General features: G+C 42.4%; 1 protein-coding gene across 2 annotated transcripts in view; it reads left to right on the top strand.

Annotated features, from left to right (window-relative positions):
* The window catches only part of PLXNA4 (plexin A4), a 1,110,463-nt gene extending 1,092,382 nt beyond the window's left edge, over positions 1 to 18,081 (top strand). For both annotated transcript variants that reach the window (XM_033958729.1, XM_033958728.1), the window contains exons 31-32: positions 9,156 to 9,306; positions 15,641 to 18,081. In XM_033958729.1, the coding sequence (XP_033814620.1) occupies positions 9,156 to 9,306; positions 15,641 to 15,736 (247 nt within the window). In that variant the 3' untranslated portion in view covers positions 15,737 to 18,081. The remainder of the gene's footprint in view (positions 1 to 9,155; positions 9,307 to 15,640) is intronic.
* Positions 18,082 to 20,557: the final 2,476 nt, after the last annotated feature.

Genomic DNA, 20,557 nt, shown 5'->3' with positions numbered 1-20,557 from the left:
GTGCAGTCGGGGTCCCTCCTTGTGTGTGTGACTTAGTAAATTAATTAACCTCTTCCATCAAAGGCCAAGCTTTCACCTACTTCCTTTTCATCAGTCGTTTCTCATTTCATGTCCCCATTCAGAATGCCTCAATGTACCTGGTCTCCAATTATCTGACCCGCCATTTTCTCACTTCTGCCTTCTTCCACTCCTTCCGTTTCATCCATGACCCAGAGACCAGATTACCTTCCTTTTGCTCTCATTTCTCCTTTTGAACTGTAGAGCTCTTTGAACGAAGACAGCTGGAAGTAATGACATTCACTCCTCTTATCCTCATTCTGGCTTTGTGTTTTTTTTCCTACGGAAACTTGGATTAGAGAGGGTGAGAACGCCTTTCTCGTTCAATGTTTACCAGCAACTTTTATGTCATTTTCATCTTTTCAGTTTAGGCAAGAAAGATGGTGGTATTGCATTTTTGGCCCCTTCTAATTATCGTATTTTCACGCATATAACGCGCGCGTTATACACGGTTTTTACAAACCGTGCATAACCTTGCGTGTTATACGCGTGAGCGCGTTTTACAAATTTTTTTTTTACATAGTTTCCCCCCCCCCGACGTCCGATTCACCCCCCCACAGGACCGCTCGCACCCCCACCCCGAAGGACCGCTCGCACGCACCCGCACTCCACCCCGAAGGACTGCTCGCACGCACTCCCACCCGCACCCCCACCCTGGAGGACCGCTCGCACCCCTACAGCCTCCCGACCCACCCCCTCATCATGTAGAAGCTCCTACCGGTGTCCTGCTGCTTCCTCTTGGCGGTCCCGGCCCTTCTGTGAGCCCTGCGTCTGCGCTGCTTCGTCTTCCGGCGGTCCCGCCCTTTCTCTGACGTCTGACGTCTGATTCAGAGGGTAGGAGCTTCTACATGATGAGGGGGGGGGGTCGGGAGGCTGTGGGGGTGCGAGCGGTCCTTCGGGGTGGAGGTACGGGTGCGGGTGGGAGTGCGTGCGAGTGGTCCTTCGGGGTGGGGGTGCGAGCGGTCCTGCGGGGGGGGGGGGGGAATCGGATGTCGGGGGGGGCATCAGGCTTTCAGGGTGGGGACAGGACTTCAAGGGGGAGAGGAGAGTTGGGGCGGGGGAAAGGAGAGTCGGGGTGGCCAGAGGAGAGTCGGGGCGGGCGGCGACGGGAGAGTCGGGGCAGCATGCGCGGTATACGGGTGGGCACGGTATATAAATTTTTTTTTACATATAGTCGGTTTCCTGCGCGCTATACCCGTGTGCGCGTTTTACACAGGTGTGCGTTATCTACATGAAAATACGGTAAACTAATAGCTTCGGTAGGGAATGGAGGTAAAATAGAAAGCTATCTTATTTTGGGTCCCTTCCATTTCTCTGCATGTTTTGTTAATGTATCTCCGTATCTCCAGCACTTACGGCAAAGGAGCAAGATTCTTTCCTTGCTCTTTTTTTTTTTTTTTTTTTTTTAAATCAGATACTGCATTACAATACCCAAATTTCCTAATCTTAGGAGATTTTAATATTCATTTTGAAAACCCCATGCATGCATTTGAGTCTCGTTTCTTGATATCCGAGTTAGATTACTTTCAACATATTCTCGTAAACATCATTCAATAGAAACAATAACTGCATCTCTTTTAAACGATTGTTATTCGGCAATTGATAGGGGTCATTTTATCTCCTTAGATCTCTCTGCTACTTTTGATCTGGTCGATCATGCACTAATAATTTCTCAGTAAAAATCATTAGGAATTAAAGGAAAACTATTGCAGTTATGCTCGTCCTTTCTTGAAGATAGATCATTCTATGTTTCTCTTCCTTCATATTCCAAGCATGAGGAATTGGACCAGGGTTCTGAATGCCGACGTATCGAAATAAGCTTTAATGAATCTATAACCTATCTCCGTGTGAACTCATACCGGGGGGAAAAGGGGGGCAACCCCCTCCCTTCTTGGAGTTTCATATCTCTGAGCGCACTGAAAGCCTTGTTGATCACTCACTGTAGGCATTAAATTTATTGGAGTCAGTTTCAACTGTACATATTAATATAGCTCAAGCATATCGGAACATGCGCTCCTTATTCTGTCAGGAGTTCTCAACCTAGTTAGATGTTTGGGATATCCACAATGAATATGTGTGAGACGTGCGATGAAGGGGTCATATAATGGAGCTAACTAAGTAGTATATTTAAAACAAACCGGAGAAAATATTTCTCCACACAACATGTCATTAAACTCTGGAATTTGTCGCTGGAGAATGTGGTAGAATCAGATTAGCAGGGTTTGAAAAAGGTTTGGATAATTTCCTTAAAGAGAAGTCCTTAGGCCGTTATTGAGATGGCCGCATTATCGCAAGGATGTGCTGAGACTGGAGTCGGTGCAAAGAATGGCCACCCGGATGGTCTCGGGACTCAAGGATCTACCATACGAAAAACGGCTTGACAAATTACAGCTATACTCGCTCGAGGAGCGCAGAGAGAGGGGGGACATGATCGAGACGTTCAAGTATCTTACGGGCCGCATCGAGGCGGAGGAAGATATCTTCTTTTTCAAGGGTCCCACGACAACAAGAGGGCATCCGTTGAAAATCAGGGGCGGGAAACTACGAGGTGACACCAGGAAATTCTTTTTCACTGAAAGAGTGGTTGATCGCTGGAATAGTCTTCCACTACAGGTGATTGAGGCCAGCAGCGTGCCTGATTTTAAGGCCAAATGGGATCGGCACATGGGATCTATTCACAGGGCAAAGGTAGGGGAGGGACATTAAGGTGGGCAGACTAGATGGGCCGTGGGCCCTTATCTGCCGTCTATTTCTATGTTTCTATGTTTCTATGCTTGGGGAAATCCACTGCTTATTACTAGGATAAGCAGCATAAAATCCATTTTACTGCTTGGGATCTGGCTAGGTACCGGGTTGGCCACTGTTGGAAACAGGGCTTGATGGACCTTTGGTCTGTCCCAGTGCGGCAATTCGTATTTTGGAAAGCCTCCTCTCAATCACGTCAGGCAGGAGGCAATTTGCACATGCGCGGATTGCCTCCTGCCCGACCAACGCAGGCAGCGGGGGCGGAGCTAGGGCGGAACTGGGGCAGAGATGGGCGGGCCTGGGGGTGAGTCTAGGGCAGTGATGGCTAACCTTTTTGAGCCCGAGTGCCCAAACTGCCGCCCAAAACCAAAGAATTTCCTCAAAGTGCCAGCACGTCAATTAAACCTTAATAACAAGATTTTAGTATCTAAAAACTCTTTATAAAGTTGCCTGAACTATGTAACATCATTTTTAAAGGTTGGAATCTTTGTATTGTCAGAGAATCAATTTGATTCACAATCCTTTGGTTTTCATTTCAGTTTATTGGCAATTTATAATGTTTTAATGATTTCATTCAATTTAATGAATTTAGGAAGAATTTGATTCAGTTACACAATATATTTTAAATGCATTATTCACATAACATGTCAAATGTATCCTGTGTAAAAAAAAAAAGATAAACTTCTTAAAACTGTTAACTGTGTCAAGACTCGGTGTGCATTCCCAAAGAGTCTATACATGTTTTTTTGTAAAATTTGCAATCAAATTAGAAAATAGTTAAATCATTACATTTCTAATAATATGAGGTAAAGAAAACAAAAGAGCTTTCAATTAAACCAACCGTTTTTATTGGAAATTCCAGATTGGAATACAACAGGGCCACGTAAAGTCCCTTTTTTAAATAACATCTTTTTTTTTTCTTTTTTTTTAATTTATCAATTTTAAACATTATCATTTATACAAATAATAATATAAGGAACATAGTATCACAATCTTTGAAAATAAAATTAATCTTACATTACTGTCATTGTCCTCTAGTCCTCATTACGGGAGATTATCCTGATCTTAACTTCAACTATAAACTAAAAATATAATCAAGATCTTAGAACTAAGATCAATTTTACAGTGCACTATTCTACTGAACTCATATTGCAATTAAATCAAGTGGCAATTACTTGTGTTTCATGAAGCTTTAGAAACTGTTCTAATTGTATAGAATCCCAAAATATATAATCACTTTCCTTAAATTTCACTAAACATTTGCATGGGAATTTTAAATAAAAAGTAGCTCCTAGGGCTAGCAGTCTTGATTTTAAATTCAAAAATGACTTTCTTCTCAATTGTGTAGCCTGGGCTACATCTGGAAATATTAATACATTATATCCACAAAACTTTGCTTGCTTATTTTGAAAATAAGCTTTCATAATTAAAGATTTATCTAATTCCCTAGCACAAGTTATTAATAGGGTAGACCTAGTTTGGATTACATCTTGTGAGTCTTCCAAAAAACCTGTTAAATCAAATTCTATCTGTTCCAACTTGTCTACTCCCAATTCTGCCGAAACTTTCTTTCTCTGTGGGATATAATACATATTTGTTATGGGCAAGGAATCTGGATCTGCCAACCCCAAAACTTCTTTAAAATACTTGCGAATCAAAATCTCTGAGGTCAATAAATGAGTTTTTGGAAAGTTGACCAATCTCAGATTCTTTGCCCGAAGTATATTCTCCATTTTTTCAAATTTTGTATAAGTAATATGTGAATCTTTAAGGACAGAAGATGACAAAGTTTGTAATGTTGATACTTGCGATTCCATAATCAGAGAACGTTTCTCAATAGTTTTCAAATTTGAATCAATATTTTCTAATTTAGTAACTACTTCTTTTGAAAACTTCACATTTTGTTAATAACCACTGATGTTAATAACTCTTCTACTCTAACATTTATTAACCATAAATCTTTAAGGGAAATTTCCTGTGGCTCATTCCGGGCTTCTAATGGAGCAAAAGCCTCTCTTTGAAAGGAGATAGCTTTAGGCATCTCCTCATAAAATAATGAAGAAGATACCTCCTGCTCCATAGGAACCACAGTTTGAGAATTGGAACCTCTTTGGGAATCCAAACCAACAGCAATTTTCGGTAGAGGAGGAGGAGTTCTTTCTAGAGGGCTAAGCGATGCCTCCGATAAAGATGCAGCATCCTGATTACCTCCTCTAACATCAGAAGACATAAAAATGTCTATCTATAGGACCAACTACTACTGGAGTCGATATTTTGGGTTTAGCTTTCCTTTTCCCCATTTGATTTAAATTAAGCAACTTATTAGCATACAGCTCCAGCAGTCCTTATTGTCCAGTGTCTCCCAGTGTCTTCCCAAGGGGCTCCCAAGGGGCCTAACGTGCCCCTTAGGGCACGCCCCTTTGGCCACGCCCTGCGGCCGCGCTGCAGTAGCGGCGTCCTTTTCACTGGCTAGTGTAGGACCCGGCTGAAGTCAGGGCTGTTGTCTCCACGGGTGCCCGCCGAGATTCGGCATCCGAAGTCAGCCGCTCTCGATGTAATCAGAGCACTGCTGCTATCCGGGGCACGGGAACACCTCCAGAAACACTGCACCTCTCACAGGTAACCTCCACAGATAGGCAGTAGCGGCGTCCTTTTCACTGGCTAGTGTAGGACCCGGCTGACGTCAGGGCTGTTGTCTCCGCGGGTGCCCGCCGAAATTCGGCATCCGAAGTCAGCCGCTCTCGATGTATTCAGAGCACTGCTGCTATCCGGGGCACGGGAACACCTCCAGAAACGCTGCACCTCTCACAGGTAACCTCCCAATAACATCTTTAAATAATATTTAAATAACTTAGAAAGTGTCTTAACTGCAAACTGAAAACACTGCTTCATGTAAACATATGCATTGGGCATGCTCTGAAAAAAATTAATGTGATTTTTGTTGTTGCATGCATGCTGATAGCTTGTCAATCCTTGGCTCATAGTGCGTTAATTTCAGAGCAACACATGCAGCACTCATGTCATCCGTTAATATGTTTCTAGCATCAGATTTTATATGATTCAAAGCCAAAAATAGCTGCTCACAAGCATAGGATGACCCAAACAAAGTAAAAAGAGCAATCCCAAGTGCTTTCATGGACTTAAAATTGTCTGGCAGAGAATTCCATGCTTTTAGGATTTCATTTTCAGAACTGCTAGCAGTGATTTCATTTGTCACCCTTTCACACTCAATACGTTCAAGAGCCGCACACAGGTCATTGAATTTACTTTTCCAGATAGAGCTTTCTTGAAATTCCAGTAGCTCCATTTCCAAATTTTGAATATCCAACCACTGTAAGCAGGAAAGATCAAGATCTTCAAATGTGGACTTTTCTGGGGAAGTTATAAATGAAAGGGTTGTCTCCATCTTACGGAACTGAGAAAATCTTTTACTAAAATTCTCCTTTGCTTCGGCTACAATGGTGGAATATGCTTTGTGGATTTCCTGGTATTTTTTATGACTGTCCACAAATGTTGTAGAATTATCCAAATGTATTTTTAGGTTGGGAAAATATTTTAGCTGTCCACTCTCAAGGTCTTTTTCAAAAACATGCAATTTTCTCTCAAAAGCTTTGATGTCACTAAACATGCTTTCTGCTATTTTTCCCATGCCTTGTAATTTTTTGTTTAGTACATTAAAGTGGTTAGTAAAATCTGTAAAGAACATGAGGTTGGTAAGCCAGGCCATGTTGGTGAGTTGAGGATAGTCTTCCCCCTTTTCGTTCATAAATAGCCTAACTTCTTCCAAGCAGGCCACAAATCTCTCTAACACTCGTCCTCTGCTCAGCCACCGGACATTATTGTACATCAGTAAAGTGTTATATTGTGCCTGAACCTCATCAAGAAGGGCTTGAAATTGTCGAAAATTAAGAGCACGCGCCATGATGAAGTTCACCATTTTTGTTACATCTTTGAGGACATCGTCAAGTTTTTTGCTGCTTTCTTTGGCGCAGAGAGCCTCTTGATGTATTATGCAGTGAAATTGAATCAGTGGATGTTTTGCTTCCTTAGCAAAGAAATGAATGAATCCTGATGTTGTCCCCACCATGCTAGGTGCTCCATCGCTAGTAACTGAAACCACTTTTTCTGGACTTATGTCTAGTGATGAAAAAGCCTCCATCACAGCATTGTGGATATCTATCCCCTGTGTTCTTCCAGGCAAAGACAGCAGTTTTACCAGCTCTTCTCTCATGATGTCACCAGTAGCATAACGCAAAATGAGCGCTAGTCTTGCATGGTTAGTAATATCTGTACTTTCATCCAAGCACATGGAGTAGAAGGGTGCTTTTTGTAAGTCGCAAGTAAGCTGTTGACTAACATCAGCAGCCATTCGCAGAACCCTATCTTTTGCAGTATTTCTGCTTAGCGGCATCTCAGAGATGCGCTGCACAATTTTATCCTTGTTTTGGAAATCATGGAAGAGTGAATTACTCCCAGGCAAAATTGCCTTTTTGATAAAATCTCCATCAGAGAGGGGCTTACCATGTTTTGCCATGCACAGTGAAATTTGAAAGCTGGCAACTGTAAGATGATTAGTTTTTGAAAGATAGTTGCTAAAACTAAGAGACTGGGAGTGATATTTCTTTAATTTTCCTACAAGGAACTCTTTTCTTTGAGCTAAACCAAGTTCAGCAACACTGTTATGGTTGGTCTCAAAGTGATGTTTGACACTTGATGTGCGAGACACAACACTTTCATTACACATAATACACAATGCTTTCCCACTGCGTTCAATCACTCCATATGTCTCTGTCCAGGCCTCTTGGAATGGTCTTCCACTATCTGTTTTTGCTTTTTTTGCTGTACTCATTTTCTTTGTTCAAGACTTCAAGTCTACAAAAAGATAAAATTTGTATAATAAAAAAAATCTAATGAAGTGCTGTATACAAATCCGTCCCCATAAAAAAATATGTGATTGGGAAATTTTACTAATTGTAGACATCCGTTTTGGTCAAAAAATATATTGTCTCACAGCCCCGCGGCGGTTCAGGCAGCCGCGAGGAACACATTGCCAGGCAGGGCCGGACTGGGACAAAAAATAGGCCCGGGCATTTTAGGTTGAGCAGCCCAATCACATGACCTCACGCAGGCCCCGCCCATTGAAGTCCAGGGGCAGGGCTAAAATGCAGAAGCACGCTTGAGAGGCACGGCTAGCCACTAATAAGAAGTGACTGCGATTCCCCAAATAAAATGACCTGCAAACTGGATTAATCACATTAATGACTATACAACATTGGATTCATCACAATAACAACTAATTAAGAGGTGACCTGAGTGTATGGGAAAAGGACTTTTATTTTTCATTATTGGAGCCTTTGTTATTTTATTATGATGTTTACAAAAGCACTGTGAAGGGCCACATATACACTTTACTGTTTTTTGCTATATTGAGTTTTCTATAAGGTACAGCGCAGAGGATTAGTGTGCTGGTTGTTCACAGAGAGCCCAGCCCTCCTCTCAGCTTACTGAACTTCTCTTTGCAATCATCATAAGCAGCTTTTTTATTTCCTCGAATTTAGCATGTCCCCCATGGAAGATACAGAGGTTTTTACAGAGGAGCACATTATTAGACACATTAACATCCCCCCATATCCTCACCTCTCTAGCATGGGAGCACTAGGAACTGTTCCTGATTACAGATGTCACATTTGGAATCATACTACAGCCTCACTGAGTTCCTGTGACAGACTCAGTGTGAAGCTTCTCTTCCTCCTCCCACTTCCCCCTCACACACTGCCTGGCTCATAGGATACTAAGGGGAAGGCAGTCAGGCTAAACATCCACTCACAGGACTGCAGCCAGCACAGGAAGATGGGCCGCGGCCCACCGGGACAATGCCCGGTCCTTCCAATGGCCAGTCCGGCCCTGTTGCCAGGTGAGCTGCAAAGCAGACACCAGCACACTCGCCTCCCGCCGCGCCGCATATCTTAATTGCGGACCTTCCCGCGTGCCAGCTGCAAGGCCTTCGCGTGCCACAGCTGGCACGCGTGCCATAGGTTCGCCATCGCTGGTCTAGGGTATCCGGATTATACAATTGTAAAATCTGGCAACCCTGTTAATATGGATGTATCATATCACATTCAAAGCAATTTCTATGATTTCAGGTGATGCATATCTCTCTGGGGGAGGGGTAGAATCATAAAAATGATATTAGTGAATAAATGATGCTAGTTAGCGGTGAGGGAGGGGAAGAAAGCAACGGTATCATGGTATTATGTCCCGAGATTGCATCATACAACTGCCAAGTTCTAGGCCTGGCTTTGACTCTTTCGGTATTTGTGCATCCATTAACTCTTCCATTTTGTCTTTACCAGGTACTATGCGGACATTGGCAAGATGCCCGCCATCAGTGACCAGGACATGAATGCCTACCTGGCTGAGCAGTCACGCATGCATATGAATGAGTTCAACACCATGAGTGCGCTCTCCGAGATTTTCTCCTACGTTGGCAAATATAGTGAAGAGGTGAGGACTGAAGAGAATGGGGGTGTGCCCTACCCTGTACCAGTGATGGGGAGCAACGAAGCATAGAACCCTTTGGGGATGATCGTAATTTTAATAATTTTCAATAATATTTGTATCATTTTTCACCACTAAAGGCTGGTATGTGTCCAAGAAGCCAAGCAAACAAACTAGACGAGACACAATGTTCTTGACTTTCCTTTATTTTTTTTCAATCATGTTTAGTAGAGGACGGGCTGTAAGAGTCTTAAAAAGCCTCTTGCACTTAAGGATTTTGCAATTTGGAAATCAACTCCACAATACTAGCGTATTATTTAACGACCGGACCCTTGAGAAAGGCTTCGTTAGCCGAAAGACGGCAAATGTCGGATCCGTTAGTTTTTAATATGGTTTATGTGGACACTTTCTTAACACTGATTGAAAAAATAAAGGAAAGTCCAGAACATTGTGTCTCGTTTGTTGGATTGCTCCTTCTTCTGGGGAATATTGGGTCTTCTCGTTTTTTTACTTCTCACAAGAAGCCAAGCTGCAGGATTGTTTAATGGAGAAGAGGGAAGTCCAGAAGGGCCCTCAAGTCAGCGTTAAACTCTTGTGACCATACAAGGAAGGACCCCTCCCTTCTGTGGTTTTCATGGTGTGATACATTGGTTTTTTCTTGAAGCAATACATAAAGGATTAAGTGACATGTCCAAGACCTCAAGAACCTCCATGGGACCTGAACCTGAGCCTTCTATTTTCCCGCCCACTCTCTAACCATTGGACCAGTGGTTCCCAACCCACCAGCCAGTCAGGTTTTCAGGATAGCCCTAATGAATATGCATGAAAGAGATTTGCATGTAATGAAGATGATAGGAATGCAGATCTGCCCCATGCATATTCATTAGGGCTGTCCCGAAAACCTGACTGGTCCAGGACAGGGTTGGGGACCGCTGCATTAGACTATTCCTCCACTCCATATACAATAGACGGAGATATCAAATATCCTAAAATTGAAGTGGACACTCTCTCATAACACAGATCATTTTCTCCATCGCTGCAATCTCCCAGAATTTCTGGATCTATGTAACTTTGGTGACTGGGAGCAAACAATTCATCAGTAAGGTCTAGTTCACATGAAGCTTCCAGGCAGAATCATCCCCCAGAACCGGGCATGGAAGAGTGGAAGAAGTCTGATTTTTCACGTTATAATAATAATAATAATAATAATAATAACTTTATTTTTGTATATTGCCATACCCAGAAGAGTTCTAGGCGGTTCACATTGGTTAGAACAAATTACAAGAGGTTACATGCCAAATTGATCATAGAGTTGCGAACAGCAAGGAGAAAGAAGTTACAAGTGGGTACATACCAAAATTGATCATAGAGTTGCGAATAGCAAGGAGAAAGTAGTTACAAGTGGTCAAATTGATCATAGAATTACGAACTGCGGGGAGGAAGAAGGGGGGAGAGGAGGGAGACGGGGGGGGGGGAGAAGTTTCGGTAGGAAGGAGGAGGAGGATTGAAAGAAGGGGCATTATGGGACTTTAAGGGTCTTGCTAAATTGGTATTTGAACCTCCTTCTGAAACTTTTGAATTGTAGAACATTCCCATCCAAAGTGATTACCGATCAGCACTCTGCAAAAGCAGCGTCTCAAGTGCTTTCAGAATGAAATGTGTATCTTTATTCTGGCCAACGAAATAGTAATAGAATATTTAAGGGGGAATTGTCAACTTCTTCACCAAAAAACGATCTGTTGTAGCCCCAAGCTTCCTCCCTGTGAAATTTTCATTCTTCTTATCAATTGTATCCATTTTCTAATCCAAGGCAAATGTTGTTTAATTAGATTTTCCTTCTCTGAATCTGGTGAAATCATTTTAGTCCAATTTCCTCAGTAATGGAGAGTTTACAGCATAAACCACTGCATGTGTCATCTTATGGTACATTTTCATCCATTATACAAAATGTTTTTACATAAGTTTTCAAGATTATAAAGGAATCCAAGATTTCAAGGAATCCACGATTATAAAGGGATATAGAAACATGATGGCAGATAAAGGCCAAAGGGCCCATCCAGAGCATCCACTATCTCCTCCTCCTCTTCCTATTGGCTAAGGCTCTTAACATTTGCATCTCCTCTTCCTATTGGCTAAGGCTCTTTACACCTGCATTGTGAGGTCATACAGCTTTATGATTATAGAAACATGATGGTAGATAAAAGCCAAATGGTCCATCTAGACAATTCACTATCTCCTCCTCTCCCTATTGGCTAAGGTTCTTAACATTTGCATCTCCTCTTCCTATTGGCTAAGGCTCTTAACATTTGCCTTTCCTCTTCCCATAGGCTAAGGCTCTTTACACCTGCATTGTGAGGTCATAGAGCTTTATGGTTATAGAAACATAGAAACATAAAAACATGATGGCAGATAAAGACCAAATGGCCCATCCAGTCTGCCCATCTGCAACATCCACTATCTCCTTCTCTCCCTGTTGGCTAAGGCTCTTTACACCTGCATTGTGATATCATAGAGCTTTATGATTATAGATACATGACAGCAGATAAAGGTCAAATGGCCCATCCAGTCTGCCCATCCACAGTAACCATTATCTCTTCCCCTCAAAAAAAAGACCACATACATGCTTAAGAAGTTCAAACTAAATTAAAGAGCCCCTAAACACCCCAGAATTGGAGATTATTACAGACATCTGCTTTTTTCTATTTTATCTTGCAATGAGAGTAAGGAACTGGATGTTTTACTGCGTCAGATAATCTGTTCTATACAGATTTAATGCTTGCATTCCCATATGAAAGATCAAATTAAAATGATAAATAACATTTTTCAGAACTCTTCATACTGTACCAGACATAATGACCACATAATCAGAACGAAGAATTTTTAATAACAGAGGCCAGCTAATTTGTAATGCTATTGAAAACGCTGTATCGAAGGTTCTCAAAGGATTGAATACCACATATGGTTGAAATTACAGTGAAGTTGTAATTAATATATTGTGGGACTTAAGTGCTGTAATTACGTCGCAGCATAGGGCTTGAAAGACAAAAATATTTCTCCTTCATACGAGCTTTGCCAACATATCAACAATAATAGATGCCATCGGTGCTGAAATGAGGCATTTTCTGCAAGTGCAAATACATAAATGGGTTGAAATGAAACATCGGTCGTACGGAATTCAAATGTCTTGTAAATTTCCATGAAGCATTTTCCTTTCTTGCTCATTCAGAGGAAGGCAAGAAGACCATGATTATTTGCTATGGATTGCTTGTAGTATTCCTCTCTAGAATGCCTATGTGTATATTTGCGTCGCCCCATTGCTTTTCTAGATACAATAAATGGAACTGGTCCTAGGACCCATGGGGGAAGGGGCACTACCTTAGATTTAGTCCTTATGGGAATCAGAATCTGGCATAAGGGTACATATAAGTGATACTAGCTACATGCGTAGAGCCCCGCATAAAGATAGTCCAGTGCAGTGGCACAGTAAAAGAGGTGCGGGGGGTGTGGACTGCCCCGGGCACCAAGTCGTTGGGGGCGCTGGCACCTCTCCACCCTGCCCTGCCACCCCATGCCAGCCCCATGCCCGTACCCCTGTATTATCTTTGCCAGTGCGAGCAACTTCTGCCTGTCACTTGTGCCAGCCTGATTCCTCGCTGAATCACTTCCAGGTCAGGGGACCAGGAAGTGACATCAGAGGGAATCCAACGCTGGCACAAGGAGCATTCTTGCAGAAGACACTGGTGAAGATTAAGAGGTACGGTGGGGAGAGAGAGCGCAAGTGTGGGAAGGAGCGGTGGGGGGAGCGGAGAGGAGGGTGCAGGGGGGGGGCCGCCTCCTACCCTTACTACGCCACTTCTCCAGTGCACATGTTTCCTGTTTTGCAAGTCCATAAGCATGTTTCTTTCTAAAGTATGTGCTCATGTGTACATGCCAACACATACACATGAATTTTAACCTGCCCTTATAGTTCCTTTACAAAAAGCTCTGCGAGCCTTTCGTAAAGTTGTCTAGTAATTCTAAATGTCCATACTTGGCCGTCTATTTTCTTTCCCTGGAGTGGAAGTCCCTGAAATCTTCAGCTTAGCACTCTAAGAGTTTTGATATATGCGCCAGCTGAAATTAAGAAGTCAAATTTCCATGTCATTGCTCTTGACCACTTAGGGCTCCTTTTACAAAGCCGCGCTAGCGGGTTTAACGCGTGAAACTTTTCATTATGCGCTAACCCCCTGCGCTGGCCGAAAATCTACTGCCTGCTCAAGAGGAGGCGGCAGCGACTAGCGCAGCCGGCGGTTTAGCGTGCGTTAAACCGCCAGCGTGGCCTTGTAAAAGGAGCCCTCAATGCACGTTGGAAATTGTTAATCAGTACGATGCATTCACCTTTGTAATTACTGCAAAATAAAGGTGAAGAAGCAGTTGTTTTGGAGAACAGAGCAAACGTCTTCTCTGATGCAAAGTTGGACTTAAAATATCTTCAATTAGTAGCAATTAATTAGAATATCGACATATTTAAGTATTCAATAATATTTTGAAAAACTTTTGCATGGAAGTGGTTCAGCTTCCTGTATAGCTGCTCCATTTTAGACAACCACGCTTGTAGGTGCTGTCCAGTAAGGGGTGGAGGTGAAATTAACCTACTTGCGATTAGGGAGAAATGGCCCCTTAATCCCTCGTGCAAAGCCCTGGCTGAAGTGGGCACTTTTTAAAAACCTAGGTATGCCTTTGAGGTGATGTAAAACTTGACCCTGAAATTTTTCCCCTTACACGTGTAAAATGGGGAACCAGGGTGTAGATTTTAGTCCAGCCCGAGTCACACCCCCTTGATATCTCTATGCCAGGGGTCTCAAAGTCCCTCCTTGAGGGCCGCAATCCAGTCGGGTTTTCAGGATTTCCCCAATGACTATGCATGAGATCTATGTGCATGCACTGCTTTCAATGCATGTTCATTGGGGAAATCCTGAAAACCCGACTGGATTGCGGCCCCCAAGGAGGGACTTTGAGATCCCTGCAATAGATGGTCCCTGCTCACTGGTATCCTATAACAGGGGTAGGGAACTCCAGTCCTCGAGAGCTGTATTACAGTCGGGTTTTCAGGATTTCCCCAATGACTATGCATGAGATCTATGTGCATGCACTGCTTTCAATGCATATTCATTGGGGAAATCCTGAAAACCCGACTGGATTGCGGGCCTCAAGGAGGGACTTTGAGATCCCTGCTCTATGCTGTGTGGATCCCAGCGTATAAATAGCATCTTTCTGACCGCTGTTTGGAACGGTTCATAGACAAAATCGCATGAAACAACGGCGCGCCGACAACTGAGCGCAAGGTTGACGGCGCGCCGAAGAAAAGAACTATTTTAAAGGGTTCCGACGGGGGGGGTGTGTGTTGGTGGGGAACCCCCCCTATTTTACTTAACAGACATCGCGCTGGCATTGTGGGGGGTTTGGGGGGTTGTAACCCCCCTCATTATACTTGAAACCAAACTTTTTGCCTGTTTTTTAGAGAAAAAGTTCAGTTTTAAGTATAATGGGGGGGGTTGCAACCCCCCAAACCTCCCACAACGCCAGCGCAATGTCTGTTAAGTAAAGTGGGGGGGTTCCCCCCCCCACACCACCCGTCGGAGCCCTTTAAAATAGTGCTTTTCTTCGGCGCGCCGTCAACCTTGCGCTCAGTTGTCTGCGCTCAGTTGTCGGCGCGCCGTTGTCTCGCGCGATTTAGTCCCATCACCGTTTGGAACAGTGCTTTTCAACCTTCTCCCAGAGACACAGCTGGCTAGTCATGTTTTCAGGATTACCACAGTTAGGGTAACTAGATTTTTCAAATGGAAAAATCCCCCTAGCCCCATCCTAGGCCCAACCAGTTCCATGCATCCCCGCCCTGCTATATCCCAGTCCCGCCCTAGCCCCGCACCCAGCTGCATGCTCTCGTCCGGGCAGGAGGGCATCCACGCATGCACGGATGCGGCATGATGCCCGACTGCAATTTTCTGGAAGCTTTTCAAAACACAGACAAAGTGCCAGGTTTTGAAAAGCCGTCCGGTCCCCCGGACATGTCTGGGAAAATCTGGATGCCTCATAGCCCTAACCACAATGAATATGCATGAGAAAGATTTGCATGCAAATCTCTCTCGTGCATATTCATTATAGTAATCCTGAAAACCTGACTGGCTAGGTGGGCCTCTGGGAGACGACTGAGAAACACTGCTTTAGAATAACGGCCTTGATATCAAAGAACATTGAAGCACTTGACGTGAAATTGTGGCCTAAGCCGCCACGGCTGCATGACAGAGTTATCCGATTTCATTTACAAGGTTGTATTTCATCTTCTTTTCTTTGCTAACAGATCCTGACAGCTTTAGATCAAGATGACCAGGCTGGGAAGCAGAAACTTGCCTACAAACTTGAACAAGTCATTGCCCTCATGAGTATAGACAGCTGAAAACTGTCCTTCCAGGGTCCCCTGGGAGGAATAAACCAAGCCGTGCCTCAGACGAGATCATCATCTTTACCAAGTGCAAGTTTTGATTGGATGTAAGCAGAGTCACCTGACCAGCTCTCCCACGTTCCCAGTCTGAAGGGAGGTTGCCGAAGAGACTTCGCTTTGGGTTGACAGAGATTCTCGAGCACGAGGGCTTTGCTCACAGATCCCAAGTCATCAAATCCTAGGATTACCAGTGTGGGACATTGAAAGGTCTTACCTGCTGTTGCTGCTTGTTGCCATAGATTTATTTGAACGGAAATGAAGTCAGTATTAGTACATTTTTAACTAAGAACAACAACAAAAAAAAGAAAGAAATCAATTTATTATAATTGGAAACCATCTCTGGTAGCAAACCACTACTTTTGATAAACTGACTGGATGTCAAGGCGATGGGTTGGAGCATGGAGACTGGTACTGCATTCATTTAAAAGAAACTGTCAACATGTCATCTCCTAGTAGAAGCAGAAGCCAAGAACTTCTCAGCAACTCAAGCCGTCTTTATTTCAGACTTATAGGTTTTTTTTGAAAAATTGTTTTGTTGCAAAGAAATAAAGATGCACCTTGCAAAGCATCTGGTCTCTCATCAACTCTGCATTGCAACCAAATACTTTTATTGATTTTTTTTTAAGCTATCTTTGTTTAAAAAAAAAAAAAAAAAAAGAGGGAAAGATTCAATCTCACATCTGAAAGGGTGACCCTACTTTAAAATATGGACCTAATAAATTAGGAATATTTTACTAAGGGTTGTTTTCATGAGACTAAAGACACAGTTATTGATAGAGATCTTGAGCACTAGCTGTCTCGCCAACCTTCTGAACAAATTAAGGACTCGCACAGTCATCCTGGAGCTAATTGCACTCTTACGTCAACATAGTACAAGATTTTGGCATTTGTCATCCAGTAAAATTCCACCTTTTCTGGCAGTATCAAGTTGAAAATGTCTCTCTTACATCAACAAGCAGGACCAGTCTGATCACCGTGTTTACTCCTTTTCCTCAACCCTTGTTTTTGACAAGTTCTTTCAGAAGGTGAATCACCGAGGACCAAGTCATTATAAAAGCTCTTTTTAACTTTCAGGCTTTCTAGACGGACGTTTTTCAAAAATTTTTAAAATTGTTGTACGGAAAGTGGTTCGGGAGCACAAGAATTACAATGTCAACCTGCACAATAAGGAGCGGATCATAAAGAAAAAAGCAAGATGGCTGCTATCCATGAACGAAGAGTCGAAGGCAGCTGTGAAACGCTTTAGCACATTCAACCAGGCTTGAGATTGTTCAGAACTAAAGATGACCCGTCAAGCGTAAGAAGTCCTGCGTGTTTTGAAGGCATCCCTACTCTTTCCCCAGACCGTCAGCATCATACGTTAGCTGAGTCTTCCTCGTTAACATTAGCTCAACATGTGGTAAAAAGCATTTTCTTCTTATTTCCCATGTATGACGACCATTGGGTCTTCGCAGTTAATGGAGGTAATGGACCCAGCAAAGAATTTAGTGAAATGTTTTTCACTAATTCATTGCAGGAAGCTTCATTAATACTACGCCGTTTCCACTGAAATTGAATCTTATTTTAATGGTTATAATCCGCAGCTTATTGGATGTATCCACTCACCATAAAAAGATATAACATGGCAGTGAAGCATCTATTGCATGTAATTTGATGATGGACATTAGCCAAGAGGTGAGGACATATTTGGTCCAGGTGGACTTTTCCATGTTGAACCAATAAGTTGGGGTTTTGGTAGAGGTTATTCTCCCTCCTCCCTCCCCCCCCCCCCCCCCCACACACACTTTTAGTTCAGTTAATTGTGCATCTTCCTGGGAGATTTAAATCCATTGCTTTGTTTTTATGAAAAGAACCAAGCAACCTTCATCTGCTGTCTGCCTAAATGATTTGAGAGATCGGGATAACAGGACCATCCTAGCCAATGAATCCAAGTGAATGAAAAAGAAAATGTTTAAAAATAAACAAACAAAAAAAACCAAAGGTTTTGATGAAACAGAAAGTTCCACAATGAGAAATGAATGCTGTTCTCTATACTTTCTCACTGGGGACAAGAATTGTAACGACAGACTGGCTTCATATCCAATTGGCGCATTTTATATGCTACCGGCTCATGGATTTTTTGCACATAGTAAAAAAAAAAAAAAAATGTTGCTGATTCAAGAGTGTGATTTGCACAGCTGTAGAGAAAAAACAATCTGTAATGTTTTGTTAGTTTTTTAAAAATTACTTATTATAATTAATTTGGGGGGGGCCGGTACATCTTCTTTTATTTTTGAACTTTCTAAAAACTGAACACCTCAGAGAACTAATGAATAATAATACAAAAAGAACATGAAAAAAAATGACCTTCATTTCAGTGTGGACCACCGTGAGCTTTAAAGCTGCTCTGTCTACCTTTGTTAACCTTGTTGTGCTTTGTTTGATTTTTGAGATCTCTGATTCCTGCCTTGAATCCCTCCAGACTTCTGCTGTTAATATGTGGAGTTCCCCCAGGATTCCTAAGGGAAACTATGACAATTTTTTTATTTTTATTATTATGATAGCGCATGTTAAAATATAATTAAATCTGAGAGAGACAAAAAAAAAAGCCTTGCAAATGATGTGGACGTGGTCTTACTTTTATTTCCTTTTTTTTTGTTTGTTTTGGCGTTTGTTTGCCTGGAAGCATTGATCTGCGTACTATGTCATGTGACTTTAACCCTCTGTTAAGGTGGAAGCTTTATCTGAACTTGGGAGACACTGTGCATAATTGTCAGTCATGGTATAAACCATGTTATATAGGCACAAAGAGGGAGTATTAAGATTGTCAATACATTTTCTCACTGCTGGTTTTTCTGTCATGATAGCTGACTAAAATTTGCTTGCACTTAACACCACCTGCCAACAGAGGGCACCAGTCTGCATAGAGTTTTAGTGGCTTGAGTAGAAAATGCTCTATTGCAACGGCTAGAACCCAGAATAGCATTTCTCAATGAAACCCAAATGTTATCATTTGAATCACTACAACTAACACACAATTTTGTACGAATGTTAATGCTAAATTTGTGTGATGAGTAATACTTAGCAAATGCTGAGAACGTATTTTTTGACCAGTGCAAATTTTATACTATATTGTATTTGAAAACTGTGTCTCAAGCTCAGTTTGTTATAAAAACTAGAAATGCACTGCCCAGTGGGGCTCTGAAATGTAATGTTTACACTGTTTAGTCTTGGGATTTTTACATTTCCGGAAAGCACAGGTAACAGTCGACGTCATATAGTTCAGGATATGGCTCTGGTTAACTCTGTTTCAACCTGTGTCCTGAAATTATTCTGGAGTTTATCATCTTAAAAGAAAAAAAACACCAACTTAAAACAATAAATGTATTTTGGAAAACTGTTGAAGAAGCAGGAATTGTTCAGCTGGTCCTTATTCGGTCTTCAGCATCTATTTTGGAATCCCCATGATTTCCATTAGTTTTCTCTTCATCCAATTCATTTTTGTATTGAGGGAGTGCAGCAGCCTGTTGATCTTTAGCTTAGCATTGTAAGGTATCTGATGTATGGGCTAGCTGCCGTTCAGAAGTCAATTTCCACATCATTGATCTTGACCATGTAATACTCTTGTAAATTGGTAAATAGTATGACGTGATCACCTTTGTAAGTTCAGGCAGTCCTCGGGTTAAGAACGAGTTACGACGTTGTTAAAGCTGTTTTTAAGTCGGATTTGTCTGTAACTCAGAACTTGTAGATTTTAAGGTTCTTGCTGCTTCCCTCTGCTCCCAGTTGACAAAAGGGCCAACTGTCCCCAGTCCAGTGTTCCCTCTAAGGTACAGCAGGCACAACCACACACTGTTCTTAATGTGGTCAAGCGTCATTCCTGTATTTGCTACAGAAGGGTTGGAGTCTCTGCCACTGGAAATACTGCTCAGTGAAATCAAATGAAGCTGCAACCGCAGACTTAAGTAGCAATATTCCAGAGCTCATATTGTGATGTCATAATGCCTCATTCCACCAATGCCTAAGAGCCAACTTCATCAGCGATGTCACAAAGGTTTCACTGTTCTATACTTGGCTCCCTTCTGATATTATCGGAGGAGAGTGTGGCGCAGTGGTCAGAGCTACAGCCTCAGGACCCTGAGGTTGTGGGTTCAAACCCTGTGCTGTTCCCTATGACTCTGGGCAAGTCGCTTAATCCTCCACTGCCCAGGTACATTAGATACATTATGAGCCCACCAAGACAGATAGGAAAATGCTTGAAGTACCCATATGTAAACTGCTTTGAATGTGTTTGTAGAACTGCAAAAAGGCATTATACAAGTCCCAATCCCTTCCCCTTTCAATCTTGCTAGCATTATATTCAGATTTCCACATGGCCCAGATTTCCAGTTAGATTGTGAGGGGGGTTGTCCAGGACATATTGAGTTTGGGAAGGACAGTAGCATGTGCAGATAACATTTTCAAAAGTATATTTACTATTCTCTACGCCTCGCCACTGCGTGCAGAAACAAAGAATGCATGCCTTTAGGGGAGAATTTTATAAGGGGCTCAAGATTGTACAATTACATTTTATGTGTTCGAATGTGTCCTCATAAACTTGCTCAGGGGTGTATATATTTAAAATGTAAGCACACTGAAACATAGCACCTATCTTTATAATATCGGCACAGGCACTCCCAGGTATGGAGAATAAACCTAGCAAGGGTAGGATGGGCAATTAGACACATATTTTGAAAATTACACACATATGTGCCTTCGTAATGGCACACACATGTACACAATTGCACCTGCCTTGAA

Source organism: Geotrypetes seraphini, chromosome 9, assembly GCF_902459505.1.
Source record: "Geotrypetes seraphini chromosome 9, aGeoSer1.1, whole genome shotgun sequence".
Classification (NCBI taxonomy): Eukaryota; Metazoa; Chordata; class Amphibia; order Gymnophiona; family Dermophiidae; genus Geotrypetes; species Geotrypetes seraphini.
Note: the sequence above shows the minus strand (reverse complement) of the source record. Positions and strands in the feature narration are given on the sequence as shown.